Here is a 23,728-nt window from a genome sequence, read left to right as displayed (position 1 = left end):
AACAACCATTCAGACTTTGCTGTTTACGCTGAAAAGCAGTTGCTTTTGTGTCAATACTAATAATAGTTTACCAAGAGGATGGATTATTGATACTCATTGGGAAGTTAGATTCTTGAAGTTTGAGAAAGAGATCTCACTCATTCCAGTCCTCCTCCTATGTAATGTGTAGGCCTATAATATAAATTACTATTACATTATATTATATGTATTTATTTGTTATTTATTATTACATTTATGCTGTGAGACACGCTGCTACAGCCTACAGACAAGTGCGCGTGTCAAAAAGAAGAGATCTAAGCCAACAAGTCGCAACCATGGGTCACACGTCGCAGCAACGCTTGTTGTGGATCAGTTTTTGCGCATGCGCGCGGGGAGAAACCACTTCACTACAGTAGCCCAAATATGCCGCAACTTGCGGTCATGGTCAGTCTGGATAAAAGCCTGTTATTGCAACAAAAAAATAACATGGCCGAGACACTCACCTTGTATGAGTGGAGAGATCTGCCTCCTGGCTGGCCTCTGATGTATGATGTGTTCGGCCAAGCAGCGTATTGTGTCAACACCAGCCACACTGATCTACCCCAACCTTTAACAGTAAATAAATGGTTTAAAATCGATGCAGATATGGTCAGACGTTTAGTGCGCGTGGCGTGGATAGCCTGCCCATACAGTATAGATACGCGCGTGCCTGTTCCCCCACAGTCCTCCGATAACGTTACAAATACTCATTCATGTATCGCCTACCTAGTACCTCGGCACTCTTTTACTACCAGCAGGAATGATGCAGAATTGCAGATGCTACCAGAAAGACGCAGTGGCCACCATTATAACGATTAAAAGCCGTCCTGCACAACGGGACTGCTCTGGCATGTCCAGCCAGACTGTTCCGTCACTTTAAATGATTTCAACGCGCCCGTCAAACGCACCTGCACAATTATATTACTTCCTCTTGGTTTGCTTCACAATAAGAGTAATGTTATGATCATTGACTAAATATGTACTGCTGTTGCGGGCTCGGCTAACACGAGTAACAGGTTTCTCATCTAGTCTATACTCTTAAAGAGTCTACTGTCTACTCTACTCTACAATAAAAAACACTGTATAAAAAAACACTGTTCTGATGAATCGAAAATGGATGACCCTGATGTAAGTCTTATTAGTGCTTTTTCTGGGTTTATCCTGTAGCAGTTTTTGTATTGTCTTGTGCCTTCGTTTTGAAATGAACCCATTTATATGTGAATAAACATTTCAATCAATTCAATATATAACTGCACAGAACTTCTCCCCTAATACACGATAGCTTCGGGTAAGCCTAAATAACAATAATAAAAATCATGGAGATGACAATTAAATTTGTATTGAATAATATTAATTTCTGTTTGTGATTGAGTTCTATTTACTCCAATATAAATCTCCAATATAAAAAGTGGGATACAATAATTATTAGGAACTAAATGTGCTTCTTATTGACTTGATCGACTTAGTAAATGTTGGTTTATTTTGAAGTTCCACGAGCGGAAGTAAAATTATTAGTAAGGTCCACTTGACGAGCGTGTTAAAATTATTCTAACCTACCGGAACACTGGTCCTGTGGTCCAGCTAGGATGTCCGACTCGGATTAGATGTTTTGGTACTTGAGAGAGAGAGGTCAAAGTCCGCCCCTAGTGTTGCCTAAAGGGCATTGCTGTAGTTCAGAGAAACGTGGCGATTGACGTCCAGTGCAGTGCCAGAGCCCAGAGAGGCAGAAGGTCAGACCTCTAACTTTACTTGTTATAATGATGAGAGAAGAAAATAAGAAATGCCTTGGGCTTGGTTTCATAATCAGATGTAGTTATGCTTTCAGTTTATTTTACCATCATCCATCAGTTCACCACCACACACTAGTCTGTGTTTATCCGCTGCAGTGCTGCGCTGCTGCTATTCTTACTTTCTGTAAATATAGTGTGTCAAGTGAAACCTGGCAGATTATTTACACTACTGTGTGTGTGTGTGTGTGTGTGTGTGTGTGTGTGTGTGTGTGTGTGTGTGTGTGTGTGTGTGTTTCCAGAACACTTCTAACTGCATTTTGACTGAATGGTCACAGTGATCTGGATGTATGCAAAATAATAAATAATAATAATAATAATAATAATAATAATAATAATAATAATAATAATAATAATAATAATAATAATAATAATACTTGCAATTGATATACACATTGAAAAAGGAATACAATTCAGATAAAGGCCATGGGGGCCACCAAAACCCAGGCAACTCAATCTGGCGACTAGTTTTAGAGATAGTCTTGGATCAAAGTATGGCCTTTTGTCTGTGTCCCAGACATACAAATCAAACAGCCTGCCAGTTATAGTAAAAGTTTGTCTCTCTTAGGAGACTGTTGAGTGAGTGAATTAATTAATTTAATTTTTATAGCGCTTTTCCAAGTGGGAAGTCTTTTGATAGACGAGGGATGAGAGAGCTGGTGCTGCAGTGGAGGAGGAAAGCTGCCTTATTTTGAAACACTACAGTTTGTCATTGTAATTGCCCTTGTTTATTGTATTATACCATATGTCAGTACAGTGCCATCAGTCATCAAAGAAAAGAGGAGATTTATGTTCCGTTTATGTTTTTATTTTCGGGATGGGTGAGAGCGGGTGGGTCAAAGCTTGTAGAACTATGAAAAAGAGCATTTAGTGTAAGAATATAAAACCATTCATATTGGAGTCCACCAACATAGTGTGTCCATAACATTACTTACCTATTATAGGTCTACTCATTGTGAATGAAACAATTACATTATCTGGTACATGACATCACAGATAGTCTGGGTTTTTTGGACTCTATTGGGAGAATCCCCTATCCCTGCCAGATTGCAGTCTCTCTAAGCACTTTCAACCTGGTGTCCATGTTTTGGGCAACATTTTCCAAATCCCCCAAAATTCAAAGAATATATAAAAATGCCATTGTTAAAAATGTAGCTGAAATCTCACAAGGTGTCGCATTGTGTCCTGTTGAGAACAAATTATTTGGGCATAAGTGGCTTTTTTATGATCTAGAAACGTGAGATGACATGATAATAAATATGATTTTCTTCATAAATAATAATAATAATAAAAAACTACTTACTGTGAAAGATTCACTGGCCATTTCCATTATCCATAATCTAGACTAGGCCAATACTTTGTTGTCAGCCATGTTTTTTCTTGATTGTATCAAGACTTTTGAATTCTGTCACTTTGATAATATCATTATGAACGCACCTTATTCTGTTTACCTGCCTTATTATGTAACCAGTGCAGTCATGTGGAATCTGGGTTCAACGGTCTATTTACTTTTGTCTTTAAATATTTAATAGACTTTAATCTGGTATCCTTAATACTGTCAATGGTGAGGCACTCAAACTATTATTCCCCCTTGTACATTACATTTTAAGTAGTGAGATGTCTCTCAAATCATGTCATGATGAAATCATGCACATTCTGTATTTACACGCTGATGAGTGCCATGCAAATATTTCAACCGTCTTGAACAATCCTATTTCTGAATGTTGCTCACATTTTATTGTCTCTACCCCACAATATTTTTGAAAAGCAACACACAGGTTATTGTTGAGAAAAGATACAGGAAATGCACCAGCTGAAGCACAAAAGCCCACATTGCTCCTTATTGTTCATTGCAAGTGACACAATACTGCTTAGGACTTTATACTGAAGTGACATGGCCACATTGGTTACCATTGTACATTGTATACTCTTCAAAACTAATACTGTGGCCTTTGCGTAGGTTGTTTTTTAATTACCCCAAATCATTTCTAGCATTTCGTGCTATCAGACTGAATGGATTTATAAGATCAGTCGGAAACCAAGTGCAAATTTAATCTGGACTAGTATATGACCTCTGTCGCAAGCAACGACCAATAGGTTATTATAACCACGATTGTTGACAGTTTCCATCCTGTTAATCTAGAGGTCATCCGACTCAGGGATCGCCTCAGGCTCCAGGGATACAGTGGGTAGAATAAGAGTTTTTCCATCAGATATCCATCCCATAGCTGTCCGGTTGAAGGTGGGCCGCTTCAAACCTGGGTCCTGGAGTTCTGGGTACTGAGGGGGACTCAGGTCCACCTCAGGGAGTTTGAATGTGATTCCTCGAGGAGCTTTGTCAAAACCACCAAATGGGGTGGCAACCCTGAAAATGACATGACGTGTGTGAATGCAGTCATCACACATACACACACGCACACAGCCCACACACACACACACACACACACACACACACACACACACACACACACACACACACACACACACACACACACACACGCGAACCTGTGGTTTTACTGTGCATATGACAATAAATATCTTAGTATCTAAGTTTAACTACATGAACCCTAGCAACCCATGTCATAATAGGCGAACATCAAGCCCACAAGCTCACAAAAAGTTGTGACACTTTGTGAGCTTCTAGATTGTCTATTTTCGGCGAAGAGATTGGTGTAGGGAAGGGAACAAAGGAGGGGACCCCTGGCTGGGGGGGCACAGTGGTTCAAGTGGTTAAACAAAGTAACAAAATAGTCTCACCTGTTAAAGCATTTATAGTCCGGAAGCTCAGCTTTAGGCTCAGGCTCAGCCATTCCAACATTCAGAGTTTCAGCCAGGGCAGGGTCACTTATGATAGCCTGCTCCCATGGGGAGTAGATCTTGATCACACTGTTCAGCTTCTCAGCAGACGCATCTTGAAAAGACAAATTGGGCATATAAACAAGGTGAGCATTTTGATCTCACTCGGGGGGGTTGAGTTTCTCAATTCTCAGTTGTTGCGAATGTAGGTCGCACATTACTATGCAAACTAGCAAAGCATGTCCGTCCGTCAGTCAGTTCAGTTGTGTCACGCCTCCATATATGAAGATCACAACACTGACCTAAATCAAACCCTGGATAGCCATATATGGAGAAGACTGAAGATCTGCATATCTGACCTCAAACCTCAAACCCTTAGATCTCTATATATGGAGCTGACCTCTCATAATATGTTATTCCATATGTTGATCCTTCCCCACCTGTCCTTCCTCTTCGATGTCTCCCTTTTGACTCATACCTGTCCATTCAACAGCCCTGAAAATTAAGGCCTGGCCCTACCTGGGCCCTCATCAAACTCTGTACACTCAACACTGCCCCCGCTGTCACCCTTAGAGCTCCATATATGGAGTTGACCTGTTCTGACATTCCATATGTTGATCTGACCCCCCATGCCAAAGCGTCAGCCCAGCAGTCTACCGTCAGCCAGGCGGATGCGTGCCCTAAAGCCCTAAAGCCCTCAGGGCGTCTTACTGGTATAGTATACAGAGCAAAATTATCGCCTTGTAAATATGGTCAATAGGGAGGTATTTAAAAATATCAAACAGCATAACCTGACAGTATTACCTAATGGTGGGAAACTTAGGAAACTATTATGAACAGCAACTGGAGAACAGTTAACACAGACAGGCTAATGTGTCCAACATTACTATCTGATGTCTTAAAATAGAGCATACTCTAAGTGTATGCTCATCATAGGATGTGTAAGGGGACTCAGCAAGAACATCTCCTGGGATTCCCTAGTGACTATAGTAGATCACCCTGAACAGGATTGAAAGCAGATGCTTTTCAACTATTTATTTGAATGTTTGACAAGCCATACACTTTTGCTAGCATGAGAAAGTAGTCATATCATTGCCAATTAGATTAAATGCTTTGTACCATCCTAGTGAAATGTCATGCTGCCATGAGCTAATATAAGTTCTCATGACTGTTTGACACCTGCTATTTATTATTAACATGAGAGCATTATATAACTGGTAGCTTTTATTTAAGTTTTTTTTAAGACATTTGCAAGGAGGGTTTTATCCGCATCACAGCAGAACATGAAATGTTTAATCACTGCAAGAATACTATAATTAGTAATACGTAATGAGTAATATATTAATACACTTTTAAAGCTAAATATCTTTTACACGTTATATAGCATACGTACCTGAGGCACTACCATCTGGATTAGTGTTCCCAGAGGCTGGTGTGTTGGGGGGTGTTTTTCCATCATCCTCCTTATTTTCGACATTTTCTGCATTCTCAGTTAATACAACATTCTGCAAAACAGGTGTGGGGCTTCACAATAATCTTCTTAAATGTGAGTTACTGAGTTAAATAATGCATCCTTTGTAATTATATTGTATTCATACATTTGCACATGCATGTATCCACCATAATGAACACACACACGCGCATACGAGCGCACGCGCACACACTCCTTCATAGACTGATAAGCAAGAGAGGAAGTATGTAGCAAAGTGCCTGGACAGCCTCTCACTGAGTATAAGAGTGTGAGGGCAATGGGCATTAGGCAGGTCTCCTCGACTCCTCCTATCTTATGATGTGTTCTTTTTCCAAGAGCACAATTTTCAGATTTTTGGGGGAAATATTCCATGCAGTCAACACACCCGCAAATCTAACATAAATACAATAAATGTTAATGTCAATAGGTGACATTAGATAGTATTCAATATTAGGATATTTAAACATCCAACATACATACAACCAAACATGACTTACATTGAGCTGTGTATTTGCCTCATTTTGGATACTTTCAAATGTGTATTTCTCAGATCTTCTCTGGCGCATTTTGAAAAGACGGGAACCTCTGTTGGAGAGCAACGACAACTCCTCAAGCATGATGTCTTTTGGAGTACTGAGCTTCTTTCCCAGATCCATTACGGCATCCCCTGGCAGACAAAAGGGGTAAAGAGTAATATACTTCATAGTTTTAGATAAAGATCCTTCTTCCTCCAGTGTGTTATGAAAAGATCTTTTGGGTGCACCAAAGAAAGAAGTATTATTTTCACAATACATAGCTGTAGTAAACCTTTTCGTAACAGCACCATGGAAATATATATGACAACATTATCCAGCAGTGGCACAAACCAAAATGTTTTTGTTTTGTTTTTTGTTTGTTTTTAGAGACAGGGGAACCAAAGGCATATAGAGGGGATCGACAATGACAGAGACAGACAGTGGTGTAAAGTTTTGTGGTATTTGTACATTACTTGAGTATTTCCAATTTCCAATACTTCTACTCCACTACATCTTGGATACAAATATTGTACTTTTACTCTACACTTATTTGAAAACTTTAGTTACTACTAGACTAGTTACTTTTTAGATTTAGATTGTTATTACAAAACATACCACTCCAGCCCTACATTTCGGCCATTCCAAAATAACTGATTTACAAGCTCACAATGTGTCGCGATGCGACGCATTGTGAGCTTGTAGATCGGTTATTTGAAAACTGGGACATTCTGCACAATGAGTTTTTTCTACTTTTGGTACCTTAAAGTAGCCTACATCTTGATACCAATATTTTTGTACTTTTGAATTCTGGCCTTTTACTACAAAGTAGTTCTACATTGCAGTATTAATGCTTTCACTTAAGTACAAAAATAAGTCAGTACTTTTTCCACCACTGGAGACAGATATGAACTCGGGTCCTCGTGGCTTACAAGGGGCACCTGGCCTGTTACTGTGGACAGTAACTACTGTAAGTACATTTGCTTGAGTACTGTACTTAATTAAATCTTTTGAAGTATTGCCTATCACGTTCAATATTCATAAAGTTAAATAAGAATATAAAGAAAAGTGAAATCCTAAAATGAATATATGGGTTGAATATTGGAATGGAAAAAAATCAAAGCACCCATGGAAAATAAGAGTTCTGTCACAGTGGTCTTATAGTGTCTTCACACTGCTAGCAGCTTCAATATCTCAGATATATCAGCTAATATCTACCTAATATATACCTTGATCTTCTGGATATGAGATTGAAATAAGCGTGTGCACAGTCTTTGGTGCATCACTATTGGATGGCCATGATATTTCTCAAACAACTATAGACAGAATGTACCACCACAGCTGTCACAGACCGTCACAATATCCAACAGCTACACAGTTGGCCCGCACGCCTTCCTTTCTGTCTGCTCCCACTCCGGGCCGCTGACCCGCCCACCCAGAAATAGCCTTTTGAAAAGGACAACTACAAAGGATTAGTCGCCATAGGTTGTAAATCATCCTATTAGCTTATTTATGGCAAGTGCCAGTGAATATAGCCCTGACATTTTGCACCAAGATCAAAATGGATGCGTCCCAGCGGCATTGTGCTTCTGTTTATTGTTGCACACGGGAGCTCTAGGTCATATCATCGGTGTCGGGGTGAAAACCTTGTATGTCCAAAACGTTGCTTTTCAGGAAATGGAGGGGGGGAAAAAGTTCAGAAATTGTAAAAGAGCTAACTATGCAGAATGTCCCATTTAAAAAAATTCCATTTTGAAAATTTAGAAATTGGAATTAGTCAAGTAAAGTACACATACATCAAAATTGTACTTAAGTACAGTACTTAAGTAAATGTACTCAGTTACTTTCCACGACTGAAAAGCGCTAATCTACAAACGCACAATGCATTGTGATGTGACACGTCGTAAATCAGCTATTTTCACTACTCATGCTTGACACTCTTGTACGGTATGATGAAGTAGAGCATTAAATGACAACAACAACAACAACAACAAAAACATTAAAAGTTGACATTTGGACATACAAGGTTTCTGTCCAACAGTGGCGATACTGTATGTTCTGTTTATTGTTCCATGTCAGAGCTCTAAGGTCATACATTGGTACCTTGTTGGACTTCTCTGCAAATAGCTGCGGCATGCATCTTCCTCTCTCCGGTCGGCATTGTACAAAATTGTGACATTGTGGCTTTTGGAAAGGTGGCAGAACACAGGCGTACTGGAAACAAATGAAGGACACAGTATAGTACAGTGACTGTCTAACATGAACTTGAGGGATTCTTTAGGGTTGTAGTTTACTCCCAATGAATGTTTATTCAGGTGTCAGTGCCTTTTATCCTTGTAGCCAAATATATTTTAGTTGTAAATACAGCACACTGAATGTTAGAAATGTTCTTACATTTTTTGTTTGTTTGTTTGTTTGTTTGTTTGTTTGTTTGTTTGCTTGCTTGTTTGTTTGCTTGTTAGTTTTGTATGGAATACAGTCAGCACTGGGATATGTTATTTTCCTAGGAGTTTTTGTTGACTATTTATTATTTCAGAGACAAACATTCTTTGTGAATAAAGGATAAAAATTTGTTCCAGCTGTTCAAAATAAATAAATGAATGATATAAAACGTTCTTTTAGAGTGCTGAATTTGAGTTTAGGCGATACTGATACATATACTGGTATAAACATTGATTACTGTCTACCTCTCAAGACAACAATCTGTACAATATTGGTACAGTATTCAATTGTATAATTGCAAACATTAATCACATTTTAACATTTTAAGTGATCATTTGCACAGTGAATCACTGTCAGTGATCATAAATGACCACGTTAAAACTAAATAAACTGCCTCCATTGAGCATAAGAAAACGAATCTAATCCAATCATTCGAATAAGGATGCAAATTGCAAAACACTTATTGTTTTAGATAGCCTTTAAATGCATAATGCATTTTTTTTTGAAAGAGGGAATTTATCCTAACAAAGAACCTTCAAAGCAGTAATAATCATGAATGTGCAGCATACAGTAATTTCACTTAAACTCTCTATTCTTCTAACGGATGAGTTGCATCGCCGCGACACTCCCCGTTGTGAACTTGTAGATTAGCTATTTTTTGCCTTTCCCTCCAAAATAGGGATGCTGGAGTTCAAGTGGTTATAATGGCCCTGAAAGTTACACAAATATATATATATGTGTATAATGTATATAGATATTTGTATTGATATTCTATACTTCAAAATGTAAGGTGCATGAGGCTAGACCTTACCTGTGATGGAGTCCCTAGTATGTAACCTGTATCCTTGAGGGGAGGCAAGGAGGGCTCAGGGGTCAACCTAGGTATTATGATCTTCCCTGCTCTTCACACTACCAGACACTAAAGCCAAACTGTGAGAGTGTGTGTCTCTGTGCCTGTTGTCAGAGGAATGTAGCTTACATCAATAGGCTAAATTTAACCTGCCAAACACTCAACGCCACTCACAAACGCCAATGGACAATGATAGCTATACTGAGAGAAGGAACAACACCCATGTCCAAAGGCACTAGGGAAGCCCTCCAGGAACACATTCATTTACCTAACCTTTTAAATCCTCAAAGAGGACATGCCCCGGCCTCCCTTGTGTCACCTTTATTTTGCTGATATGAGCACGCAGAGAGGTGCCACGTTCACAGTGGGCATAACCTCATCTTGTGTTTGTCTCTTCAGTTAAGTTGCGTTAATGTACCCACGATTACAGACTTAAGCAGTGGCGCAACACTGACCGCCGAAAAATCCGTCCCTCCCGTCCCCCCCACCACCCTAGGGGAGGGGGGATGGGGGGGTCTAACCACCAAAACGTGGGGTTATGGTTAGGGTTTGGGGTCGGACTACAGAGAGGTTGTTCCAGTGACTCAATGCACATACAAAACTGCGTTTTGGCCAGGGGGGCAGTCAGACAGATATTTTGTGAAGCCACAAGGAAATCGGGATTTCCTGAAAGTTCATATAATGGCCTGTTGTGGCGCTGTCATTGGGCCCAAAAAAACCCATAGCCCCATAGAAGTCCATGTATTTGGGCCCAACTTCACCTAGACTGTATTACCTTAATAAACATGGTCATGAATACTTTTTGCTTCCAGTCACTAGTTTAAAGTCCCATTTATAAAAAAAATGTACCATAAAGTCGCGCATGTTCTGAGGGGCGTGGCTACCGTTACAGTCTATGAACGGGATCCCCCACCCACTCGAGTCAAAATAAAAACCAACGAAGAAGAAGGGGGGAAGTCCCGCCTTGTTGTCTGAGCCAGCCAATGGGCCAGCTGGGCCCAAACGGATCTAGAAAGATGTCGACTTCCATTGCAAGGATCTGACAGGCTTCATTTTACGTTCATGTTAGACCCGGGGAACGCTTTGTCCATATTTTTTACAGTCTATGGTTTTGGCACAGTTATTATTATTATTATGAATTACCTGGCTGTGATTCCTCCTCCTCCCATGTGTCTCAAAACGTAAAAGTTAGTGTAACTACACTAACTACATGCAACTCGAGAGGAAAAAAATCACACCTGTGTGAACCGAGTGGTGCAACTCCCCTCTTTCCCCCCTCCTCTCTCTCTCTCTCTGCTCCGTCAGATTAGCTTTATTATGGATATCAATCCGCGTCGCTGAGAACTATTTTTTCATTATTATTTTGGCTCTGCCTTTCCTTCTTTAGCGAACCTAGACAGTCAGAAGTTGGATTTGCGTCCAGCAGGTGGCAGCCATGTCACATACTTCTCTCCAATTTCACGCATGCGTACACCACTCGTGCTCACACAGGTACACAAACAGGTACATGGACATTGCTGGTTGTAGGAGTGGTTGCACCACTCAAAAAAGGAAGAAAATAAACCTGCACCTTACCGGGTGTTGACAGTTGGCGTCGATCTCCTCCTTGACCCATAAATCCCAAAATGGTGTAATATAATAATATAATTCCCAAAGTGGGGTCCAGGGACCCCCAAAGGTCCTTGAGCGAGTTCGGGTACATGATAGTTTGGAACCAAATGGACCCTTGTGGCATGTCATGTGGACGCTCTCAGTTTTTTAAATTAACATTGATTTTATATTATCAATTGATGTCCCACAGCTAGAGATGGCATCAAAATAGGGTCCGTCCGTAGTCAAACTGGGGGTCCTTTCCTTGAAATTAAACGGGTTGAGAATCACTGCTAGTGCTAGAGCTGTATAAATCTTCTCTTATGGGGGTCCTTCTCTTCTCTTCAAATGGGGGGGGGGGGTAAAAGTACAATGTGCATGCACACAATATGTAAATAAATAAATGTGTTACATTTTCTTGCATAAACACAAAGAGCTGTTTCCATAACTGCACATATTGAGTAGCTGTTATAATAACATAATAACATAACATGAGTAGCTCTTTGCCTGCCTGCCTGTCTGTCTGTCTGTCCATGAGTAGTTATTTGTCTGTCTGTCTATGAGTAGCTGTCTGCCTTCCTGCCTGTCCAATTGTCCATGAGTAGCTGTCTGTCTGTCTATGAGTAGCTGTCTGCCTTCCTGCCTGTCCAATTGTCCATGAGTAGCTGTCTGCCTGCCTGTCCAATTCTCCATGAGTAGCTGTCTGTCTGTCTATGAGTAGCTGTCTGACTGCCTGCCTGTCCAATTCTCCATGAGTAGCTGTCTGTCTGTCTGCCTGTCTATGAGTAACTGTCTGCCTGCCTGCCAGCCAGCAAGTTGGTTAACAGAAAATAAATTGTTATGGCTGAGTAAAATAAAATACAATAAACACAATTTGCCTGAAAATAGATTACCCAGCTATGACCTTTTTCATGAAAAAAAATGAGTAGTGATATGGCTGACTGAGTAAAATAAAACAATCTACCTGAAAATAGATAGCTATAAGTGAAGAGCAATTTCCGCAATTTCCGCAATTACCATTTCCGCAATTTCCGCAATTTCCATTTCCGCAATTTCCATTTCCACCATTTCCGCAATTACAATTTCCGCAATTTCCGCAATTTCCATTTCCGCAATTTCCGCAATTTCCATTTCCATTTCCAACTATTAATGGCAGCTGGGTTTCATCATTCAAATAAAATAGAATTCTGTCCGTTTAGCTATAAAATTATGTCAGGGAATAGGGATACAATGTCTTTCATTTGCATTGCATCTCCCCCCCCCGTTCGAGTAATAGTACAACTCTAATAGTATTACTTATAATAATGTAATTAAAGATAACTTCATTCAGATTTATTTATTTTTATTTCATTTTCCAGATTTTTTTTTCTTCTTTTTTTTTATTTTCATTGGTGGGCCAGTCATAATGGTCCCGCGGGCCTGATGTGGCCCGCGGGCCTGAGGTTGAGTATCACTGCCCTACCTTGTTGCGCCCATGGACTTAAGGACATAACTCGCAAATCCATCCCTCCCTACAATGTTTTAATTCTGACAGTTCGAAGATCATTGCCCCAAGCAAGTTGCATCACTAACCAAAACCATATCACTTTATTCGATAATAATGCAGGTGTCTTCAACATGTTTCAGGCCAAAGTAAAGATCCCTTAGCTGAGAGAGAGATGAATCAGGGTGGGACCCCTACTACTGTACATAGTGTATACAATCGAAATGTTTTCATAGATTCTATAGCTTTATACTTATTTGACAACCTTATACTTTTGACAGCTCTGTACTTGGTCTGCTCTTCAGATGAACTTGAAATATAAGCATTTAAGCATTTTATACTATTGTAGGGTATTTATTTGTTTTATTTCACTCTGTTTCTAAAGTGCAATAGAATAATATTTCATACAATCAAACAGTCCACCTCTATGTTTCAGCTGTGCCTGGTGATTTGGAAAAATGGTCATGCTTCTCACTTTTACTTTGACCTGTGGTCTAAAATTTGGACTCTAAATAATAATAATAATAATAATAATAATAAAGTAACAAACACTGAAAAGACACACTTTGTGCCATCATGAATAGTGTATCTCACATGCATACCCATGCCGGGCTTATCCATTGAATAACTGACCATTTTTAAAACCATAAACTTTTGTAAATCATGTGTGCATAGCTTCTGACAACAGTCACTTCAAGATAGATAATTTCTGCGGAGTGTGCAAAGTATACAAAAGCTCTGTGACTTCCTATAGGTAGTTGTTTGCAATTATCTGTCAACAGAAGGTGCCAAAAATAACCTACAGTACTACAAGTGAAACACAGTACTATACAATTATGTAACTTAGTCCCAACGCAGTACTATTATCATTATGCTATAATGATACTAGTACAGTGCAAATTCATGATAAGCAACATCTATAATGGCTGAGGTGAATAAAATATACATTATTGTTATATAGTAAAATATTAGTCATATGTCAAATATTTAAGAATCACCTCCAAAACACGTTTAAGAAATCAGTCTACCAAACATTCTGCACATATCTTGCAACCTCTGCATACATTCAGTTCACCTTCGACTAAATCACACATTTCTTTATCTGTTCCTCTTGATTAAGATTTGGCGTGCACATTATATTTATATTTACATATTTCCCTAAAGCAAAAAAATGCATTAAGATTTTACATAGGCCTATAGATATATAGCTACCGGTATACATACTTCATGCCGAGCGATGAGCTATAGTTGCTATTTAGAAAAATAGTGACAAATTGTGATAAATCTTTCAATGTATATTATATATATTCAATGTTACAGTACAAGTGAGAAACCAGTACAAGTGAGGGGGGGGGGGGTTGAGGCTGGGCCCCCCAGATATCTATCTATCTATCTATCTATCTATCTATCTATCTATCTATTCTAGGACAACGACGACGGGTTGCGCGCACGTGTGTGTGGGTGGGTCACAGTGTGAGAGAGAGAGACGTATGCGAGTCCGAGGAATACACAGTCTTGCAATCTTGCAGGGTTAACATAGTTTACTTGGCCATTCCTAATACATACTGTATGTGTCACTTACTTTCATATCAATTGTGTATCCTAGTAATCCTACCGTATTTGACTATCTGGTGTCACTATACATTCTTTGAGCAAGGGAGCTAAAGTACTTTGTACTAGTACTTTACGTACTAGAACCATGTCCCATTATCATTATGTCGAATGTGGACCTTATTAACAGACGTGAGAGGCTGGGCTGGCCTAAAGGGAGGCCCATACAAAGCTGGTTTCTCTGATGAAAAGGTAATGCTTATAGATGGCTTCTGAAAAGCCGGGACTGCACCATAACGCCCTCTGCCAACAGCGGGTACATCCAGTGACACCCTGCGTTTCCATTCAGGTGGAGGCTCTGGCAGAGATCTCCGCTGGCTAGCAGCTTTGACATTAGAGGCAATCGAAGACTGGAGGCTCTGGAATGCAAAGGCACCATCAACTGAACCAATAGGGCTGCTGCACGCTGCCTCCCAGGGCGAAGGAGGCTTGAAGGTATTTTCTTGCCAAGATGTTTGCCGCTGTGTAGGTGGTGCAAGTGATGGCCGGAATCCAGGTGTGCTTACAGGGGACATGGATGTTTGAGAGGACACAGAATGCAGCCTTCTGGGTAGGCTCAGGGAATATCTCCTGTCAAATCCCTGAAAGAAATCCACATGCTATATGATTGATGAGACACTAATGTTGCAGCCTTTGCTGCCACCATCTGGTATCACAACATCCTACGAATACATATTTGTGTTTTTTGTGTGAAAGATTTTCAATGGCTTAAAAACGTTCATAATTCATTCATTAACTTTAAAGGCACCTGCAGAAAATGTTTTTGTTGCAATTTACAATGTGTAAACCACTTAAAGGACCACTTCACCATCTTCATATAATAGGTCCTCACTAATAATCATGATAAAAATGGCACAATTTCTTTCTACTCAGTCTGTGTCTCATAGGAGGGCTGTTTAGAAACCGTCCTCCAGTGACATCATCATTAGGCAGATTTTTCTAAACAATATTTCTTTCACGAAAATGTTTAGATATTCATTATTGTGAGAACGATGGCTTCCATTTTCGCATTGCAACTCTTCAGGATTAGAAAGCCTGCTGTTTCTATTAGCTCGTATTCCCCATCGATGATGTCACTGGAGGACGTTTTCTAAACTGCCCACAGCCCTCCTATGAGACACAGACAGAGTAAAACATTTTTTTTTCATGATTATTAGTGAGGACATATTATATGAAGATAGGTTAAAAAGTGGTGAAGTGGTCCTTTAATCAATTTCCATATTTCCTAAATGGTTTGTAGCTTAGTGTATGCCCTAAATAGTGTGCATTATCATATTGATGCTAATGACAATGAATATAAACTCGATATAAAAATTTACCTGTTCAGCTTTTGAGAAACTTAAGATTGGAAATAAATAGTACAATATAGTGAAAGATAAGAAATATATCTAAACCATTTTGTTTTAGCTTACCAGCAACCGTCAAAAAAAACTTTTGGTCATTTCATCGTCTACTCAGGCTTATGTGAACACCCCAGACAGTTTTTAAGTTACAATAGTTCAATAATTAGATATTTGATATTCATTTTAACTCCCCCCCCCCCCCTTCCTATACAAACCCATTATAACTTCAACCTCCATTTTAACCATGATAGATTAATCAAAAACACCCCAACCTTTTATCAGGTGACTGATACTGCCCTCCCAATACGTGAGGGGGCTGTGGTTTTTCATTTAATGTTTTTATTTATTTATTTTTAAGAATTTTGATTATTTAGTCTCCTTCAGCGTTGCCTCATTCTTTTCCAAAACAATTATTAAAAATAAATGAAAACAGTAAATCACAGCCCCTCACGTATTGGGCAGTATCAGTCACCAGAAAAAAGGTTGGGGTTTTCTGATGTATCTATCATGTTTAAAATGGAGTTAGAAGTTACAATGGGTTTGTATAGGAAGGGGGTGGGGCAGCTAAAATTAATATCAAATAATTAAATACTGAATCGAGCAACTTCAAAACTAGCTGGGGTGTTTACATAAGCTTGAGTAGACGATCAAATGACCAAATGTTTTTTGGAAAGTGAAATATCCCTTTAAATTCTTATGGCGGTCAACACAAACATTTATAAATATTTTATGTGCAACATCATTATTCAGTATGATTTCACATGGTTCCTATTGTAAAAGCAAGCTTTCACACAGTGGCCTGGTGGGCATGCTAGGATAGACTCTCATCACTCCAATTAATCAGAAAGAATAAGAGAGTTGGAATTGTGTTTGCCTTCAACAATATTTACAATATTTTTAGGATAATCCACCAAATCCTGGGAATGATGTTTGATGCTATTGCAGAAGGCATGGGGGAGTCTACAAGCAAATATGGCAATGCATTAGTTGTGCAATAAGAATGAATGAGTGAGTGCTGTGTAGAAATTAGTGAATGAGACCACAGTAGAGAAAGATACAGCAAAGATGCATGCAAGAAAAGAGGAAACGCACAAGTCAGAATAAAGGATATATTTAATAGCGTGATTGTGCAGTGTACAAGAAGTGAAATAGACAAAGATCAGTCAGAAAGACAGACTGGAGGATAGTAACATCTGATTTTTATCTTGGATTCGTTTTTGTGTTGGTATATTTACACCATCAATTGAACACCTGTTTTTAAATTATGGTTTGGAACTTTGGATGTATGTCGTCAGTGAATTTACTCACAATTAAAATGACTGGCCATAACTGACAATTAAGAGAAAACAAATCCACATAAACATTGCATTTAAAGTTTGTTATTTTTTTTCATTATATGTATTGTGTCTTATATGCTGTGATCAGGGCGTCCTTGAAAAAGAGAGCTTGCTCTTAATGGGCATCCCTGAATAAATAAAGGAAAAAGAAAGAAAGTAGTGAGAGTCTATGCATAAGACCACAAAAGCTACTTATCTGAGTTGTTTCTATACCATAAAAGTTTGGAATGAGACTGAAGGAATTGCAAATTATATGCATCTAAAAAGAAGTGCATATATCTCCCCAATCACACTCATTTAAATGACAAATACAATTTAGCCAGAAATACACATAATCATATTCACATTGTCCTCAAATCAGAAATATGGAAATCATATTTTCAATTATTTTTAGGAAATATCCTACAATCAGAGGCCAGAATAAAAATAAATGTATGTATGAACTTGATTATTACCAAGAATAATGTATGCCATTGAAATCACAAATTAAGACGCTATATCTGAATTATAAAATGTAAGTAAAATAAATAAATAGAAAATGTGAGTATGCCTCACATTTTCTTGTTGAACATTATTGCATCTCCCTAGTAATGATAATAATAAGCACTTAACTGCAGTCCCCCAGGGGCCTACAGTAGGCCCCTCCTGTTTTCTCTCTACAATAAAACTCTTTGGTGAAAATAATTGATCTACAAATTCACAAAGCATCTTGTAGATCTGCTACAGAATAGGGATGCTAAGGTTCATGTGGTTAAAGTAGGAGATTAAAAGTGCAGATTTGATTTCTGTAACTTGAAAACATATGTTTCCGCCTTCTTCCTTTGATACTTACTGTACATCCATAACATTCTCCTGCTAATCTCTAGCTAGATGAAACTGTCTCCATACACAGTTGATTGAAACCATAACACACTTTCACATTCATTTTCTTTCTGTGGTCTAGACATTCCGAGTTACTCAGGCCAAATAAAATAAATTTACGTTAGGCCTATATAATTCTCAACATAATTCTGGAAGAGTGACCTAATGTACAGTGAAAAACCCTGAACTCATTAAACTGTAGAATATTCTTTCTCAATTTATTTCCATCCATGCCATCAGCAGTCATCTCATTATTGCATTATCAAAGTGTGATCATGCAACAACTACAGCAGGAAAACAGGCTTCCACTGTTTGCTTGCTACTGCTGGCTTTTTAGCAGAGAATTTTGGCCGAGGAGCCATTTGACGTGCACCTCTAGCAATTAGGGATGCAGGAGTAAAAGATGCTAAGCTGTCCTCAAAAGATAGGGGACTTGCTGCTTGACTTTTGCTTATGTGATGAGCAGCCGATGGCATTTCACCAAGATGCTTGTCAACTGAGAGAGACTCAGCAGATTTTGCATGTTGGAGGGTAGAAGAATATTGGGAATTTAACTGACCAGAGAACTTTGTTGATGCTTTTGCCTGGCTATGAACAGAACTACGTTTAGGGGTTGGAGTAACCTTAGATATTGGTGCTGGAGATGATTTGGGGCTGGGAACTTTGTCCGCAGCAAGTGCATCATATTTAAAAAGGGAGGAGTCCAGCTGGTATGGCTGATGTCTCATCACATCTAAAGTGTCGATGTGCTTTGGGGGAGCTTTTGGCTTCTGTTTGATCTCTTTGGGCTTAATTTTGGGACTTGTGGAAGGGAGCTGTTTAGCTGCTGATGGAGGGTAGAAAGGGGCAAGCATGGGATTGTAGGAATTAGGTGGTGGTGCACGTACATTGGAGGAATATCTCCAAGAATTAGGGAGTGAGGAGTTTGGGGATGATGATTGAATTTGAACTGGGCTTATGTTAGCCTGCACTGTGTCAGCATCCACAACAAACTTCTCCATACGGGATTGTCTCTTTGCAAACAACTGTACACCTTTTCCCTTCAGAGGTGGACCATCACTAATACCTCTGTCAGAGGCCTGACCCTTTGGAGACACAGATGCAGGCTTTAACGAGTGGACGTGTGAGTTCCCTAGTTGCGGTGGGCCAGAGGAACCCGAGTTAACAGATGATTTAATCCTTGAGGGTGAGGATGGGTGACGTGAGCTGTAGGTTGAACTGAGGACCTCAATACTCACAGGTGATCGAGCTGGCTGTGGACTCCTGTTAGTCATAGTTGGTTGAAGTTGAGACTGGGGAGGGGAGTCGACCGGTGCCCAGTGGTTGGCCATCAGGTGCTGAGTGTGAGGCTGAGTGTGAGGCACAGCAGGATTGGAAGAAGGTGGTGAAAATGGACTTCTTGTTGGGTGACAGGGCTCAGGAGGAGGACTCTTCTTCAACCAAGGAGGACAGATGGTAGGCTTTGGGGCGACTGGAGGGGGGTTCTTTAGTTTGACAGTCCTGGGTTGCATGAAATTACAAGCCTCAGCACCTAAACTAAACAAATCTTCCTCTGGCTCAATATAAGACCTCCTGTCGCCTTTGTTTTGTAGGTAAGGATCTGAGACTTTGACTGAGGCGGCTTTATTAGTACCTCGCCGCTTTGACTCTGGTAAATTACCTCTCTTGACAGCTGGCACAGATATGCGCTCATCTCTTGAGGCTATAATATCTCCAGTTGGGGACCAGACCTGTGGACTTGTATTAATGGGCACAGGTACTTTGAACTTTAGATCAGGCTTCTTTGTCACCGGGCCAGCAACGCCACCGGAAGGTTGGACAGGGGCAGATGCACGAGTTTGAAATCCCAGGAAGGGCTTGGCAGTTCTATTTGGCACCAGGGGTCTTGGCACATTGGACAAGTGGTTCATCTGTTGAACATCCTCTTGGTATTGAAAGCTTTGCTTGATACTTTCATCTGTGTAGTTTTGACTCTGTTGATGGGTGGATTGCACGTACAGTTCTGTGTCATAAGCATTCTCTAAATCTATATATTCAGGCATAATCCCATCCACAGGTAAGCCCTTACGTCTTATCTCCTCATTCTCTAATGCAATTTCATCCATCCTTTGACGACGCTTGGCAAACATCATCACACCTTTTCCTGTTGTCTCTGTCAGTCCCTCCATTTCTTCACGATCTTCCCAGTTCAAATTAAAAAAGTGCTCTCGGGGATGAACAGAGCGCTCCTCCTCTGGCTCAGAATCACTAGTTGCCACAAAGTTCAACCCGACTGATCTGACTTCCTCAGTGTCGTCTTCTTCTGTTTGGTCTTCGCTGTCAAGACTGCGCGTTCCGTAGCTAATGAGTGTAAACTTCTTGACCCTCTGACGGCGTTTGTTGAACAGCAAGGCTCCTTTATTTTGAGGGTTTGGTGCATCAGTCAGAGTCAGAGCAATGCGCTTACATTTAGACTTGGTCTCTTTGATGTGTTTCTCTGATTCACTTATGGTGTGACCTAAGTGAGGAGAGAGAGAGGGAGGGATGGATGGATGGAGAGAGAGAGAGAGAGAGAGAGAGAGAGAGAGAGGGAGAGAGGGAGAGAGAGAGAGAGAATACTTAAATACTTCAGAATCATCAGAACATTGATCATCTTCTAAAACACATTGAACTAATGATGTGATAGTGATACAGATTATAGAAATGTGTGTCCTTGAATGTTCTCATGTAGTTAGTTAGTGGTTTCTTCTAACTCAATTATTAGATAATATAATAATTTCCACATAGGCATGGCAGTTTATGGTGAACCAACTCAATGTGAACCAACAGAAAATGGCTGCATGTACATTATATGTATATATGGTATGTATTAGTCAAGGCAAAGATAATTTAGACCTGTTATTGTCCCTTAAGTGCTGGATGGTATACATGTTATAATAATAATTATTGTTATAATAATGATCATTATTATTATTATTATTAGATGTTTCCATGTTATTGTTATTAAATAATAATAATAATATAGAAACATTTTAAATGGTTCTTACATGAGTTCTTACAAGTGAACTATTACAAAATACAATTTTTAAAGTATACTTGCTGATGCAAGCACACTAATAAAAGCATCATATTTACTTACAGCTAACTTAAGGGGGTTCCATGAGGCAAGTGAACAGCTAACTTTCCATTGCAGTCTTAGGGGTGGAACAGGGATCGGGTGACAGACCAGGGGGACACATGCTGGTGTCTGTCAAATGCATTTCTGCCAGCCTCATCATAGGCATGGTCATATTTTATTCTTGTCCCACTGACTATATGAAAGCTTATGGGGGAAGTCACCCAGTAAGTCCACTGCAAACAGACCCCATATTATGGTATGAAAATAACCAGCACCCACAGTCCTTTGCACTAATTATTATTATTATATCATATAATAATCTTCCAATTTGCCAGCTTATAAATTGCATTACTGTAGAGGAGACATTAAATATTTAAAGTCTTAACATAAAGCTATGTTGTGCCAGAATTACTTTATTTTGGGTATCTACGAATACATTATTCAGCATGCACACAAATCAGACAATAACTATAGCTGTCATTGAGTAGTAGCACACAGCTTCTGGCTACAGAAGTGTGTGCTCCAATTGAACAAATTAGGTTAGAGGATATAACTACTTACGTGCTCGTCTCGCCCTGTGCCTCTCAGGTCTGCACAGATCTGTGTCAGACTCCGAGTTCCACTTCTGTGCCTGCTCAGCACCCTCGCTTGACATTCCAGAGGAGATAGGAGCAGGAGGTGCTTCGCTGCACCCTCCTTCCTCTGGAGAGTCAAGCGTCCAGTTCTCCTTGGCCCTCGCCCCAGTCCAGCAAGGACCCTGCCTCCTGCTGTCACCCTGACAATGTTCTGAGGTCAGGGTCAAGGCCGGGGTCACGTCACCACGGCCATCAGCGGAGGGAGAGGAGGCTCTTGGCTCTTGGTCAGAACGTGCAGAGTGCGAGGACAGTGTCGTTTTCGTGGTGTTGAAGTCAGGATACTCAATGTTATGAATGTTATCCATTTCATGGTAAGAATCATCCTCCTGACTCCCACCTTGTTCAGAAAGAGCCTGCTGCTCTGATATAGACACCAGACTTTGTGACTGAAGACATTTTGGGGACTCTGGATAACTTTCTGGGATATCAGTGACCTGGGGGTCGTCGGAATAATCTGCATCGCTCTCACTTTCCCTATAGTGTGATTGCACTGGGGACTCTGTCACACACAATTCTTTGGAGCTATCTGAATCTGAGCAAGTGAGCAGGTGACCATTGTTCTCTGGGTCTTCTGCCTCACGTTCCATCTCCAAATGACTCCAATACTCGATGGGCTGTCACAAGGTCCTGGATGCTTCATAAATAACCTTTATTGAGATAAAGACAATGAGTTAACACACTGAGACACATTCTTTAGACTAGAGTAGACCACTGTTTCCCGAACAGTGGGTCGGGACATTCCCCAAAAAGCTAAAGTTTTCATGAATGAATACCAAATTAGTAATTTCAAATAAGTAATTTATTGAATAAATAAAATAAAAATCTAAGAAATTCCATGAATTAGAACACAAATGTTTAAGAAGTAGCGAAAATAGCAGATCTACAAGTTCACAACGCGGCACGAAACTTTTCACTAAGTTGGGTCCGGGCCGGGGGAATGTATCATTTCTCTTTTGGGTCACAGGCTAAAAGGTTTGGGAACCACTGCTTTAGACTAACTCACCCTAAAGTCTGATTTTGTCCGAGTTACACACCAGTGTCGTACTGAAAATAGCAGATTTACAAGCTCATAAGGCGCTGTGGCGGGTTGTAAGATTTTAGATCCACTATTTTCAGCACGACACCCACACGCAACTAAGTATAACCCCATCTATAAAAAGATACACGTTAGTCACAGATTTAACGATTTTTCAGGACTCAATCATAAACATGACACTTTTAGCAAAATAACTGCAAAATTACAAAGGCATGCTGAATAGCTTGTTTTAGTGTGCTGACAGAGGCATCATACAAAGGCACCATACAAAGGTTATACAAACACAGAAGCATTTGTAGCTACTGTGTTATTGATTGAATAAATTCCTGTCCCCAATAGGAAGTGTAGCAGGCTGTCTTGGCAAATTCAGCTGAAATGCCATCACTCTAAATGGAATGGTATGCAGCATCACCAAGGCATACAGCATTCACATCTAACAGCATAACAAAAACAATTTGGTGGCTCTTTTCCACACTGCTATATATGTAAAGTGCTCTTCTGTTCTCCTCAATCACTCCTATGACTATCAATTTGTGCCAACATTTCCATTTAAGTACTACATTTGAGATTATGGACTATGGGCTTTATCAATAGTTGAGCTATATATGATCTCTTACTGCTTCACTCCCTTTCTTTGACTTTAATTCCTCAACCTAGGCCTGTTAACTCAATAGATTTCCAGCTATATCTGTAGGCTATAGAATTTGATATGTAGTTATCTAGAATCCTTGTCAAAGGTAGTTAGATGCGTAGATGCATCTTGCAGCTTCTGGAAAACTACAGTATGCAAAGACAAAGACAAAGGTTTTGTCTCTTTCAAATATATATTTGTGTTTGGGTCACATAATGATACTGTAGA

The 23,728-nt window shown here is 39.8% G+C and overlaps 3 protein-coding genes across 9 annotated transcripts in view; all 3 read right to left on the bottom strand.

The window, feature by feature from the left end:
- The window catches only part of usp53b (ubiquitin specific peptidase 53b), a 37,123-nt gene extending 36,291 nt beyond the window's left edge, over nt 1-832 (bottom strand). For all 5 annotated transcript variants that reach the window (XR_013963822.1, XM_080759682.1, XM_080759681.1 and 2 more), the window contains exon 1: nt 483-832. The gene's annotated coding sequence lies outside the window, so the exon portion shown is untranslated. The remainder of the gene's footprint in view (nt 1-482) is intronic.
- A 1,771-nt stretch (nt 833-2,603) lies between these two features.
- myoz2b (myozenin 2b) lies at nt 2,604-9,965 on the bottom strand. 3 transcript variants are annotated; one of them, XM_080757619.1, is made up of 6 exons: nt 9,838-9,965; nt 8,688-8,798; nt 6,570-6,739; nt 5,995-6,106; nt 4,563-4,716; nt 2,604-4,170 (listed from the first exon to the last, which is right to left on the bottom strand). In XM_080757619.1, exons 2-6 carry the CDS (start codon nt 8,761-8,763, stop codon nt 3,945-3,947), a joined length of 738 nt encoding a protein of 245 aa, XP_080613745.1. In that variant the 5' UTR covers nt 8,764-8,798; nt 9,838-9,965; the 3' UTR covers nt 2,604-3,944. The 3 variants fall into 3 exon arrangements, with proteins under 3 accessions (XP_080613745.1, XP_080613746.1, XP_080613747.1); XM_080757620.1 differs by lacking the exon at nt 8,688-8,798; XM_080757621.1 differs by lacking the exon at nt 9,838-9,965 and having other exon boundaries at nt 8,680-8,733.
- Nucleotides 9,966-16,998: 7,033 nt separating this feature from the next.
- On the bottom strand, nt 16,999-22,420 carry synpo2b (synaptopodin 2b; the record flags this gene model as incomplete). Its single annotated transcript, XM_080758940.1, has 2 exons — nt 16,999-20,598; nt 21,760-22,420. 2 exons carry the CDS (start codon nt 22,418-22,420, stop codon nt 18,386-18,388), a joined length of 2,874 nt encoding a protein of 957 aa, XP_080615066.1. The 3' UTR covers nt 16,999-18,385.
- Between the last annotated feature and the right edge of the window lie 1,308 nt (nt 22,421-23,728).

This window comes from Protomyctophum bolini, assembly GCF_963924005.1.
Source record: "Protomyctophum bolini genome assembly, chromosome: 3".
Classification (NCBI taxonomy): Eukaryota; Metazoa; Chordata; class Actinopteri; order Myctophiformes; family Myctophidae; genus Protomyctophum; species Protomyctophum bolini.
Note: the sequence above shows the minus strand (reverse complement) of the source record. Positions and strands in the feature narration are given on the sequence as shown.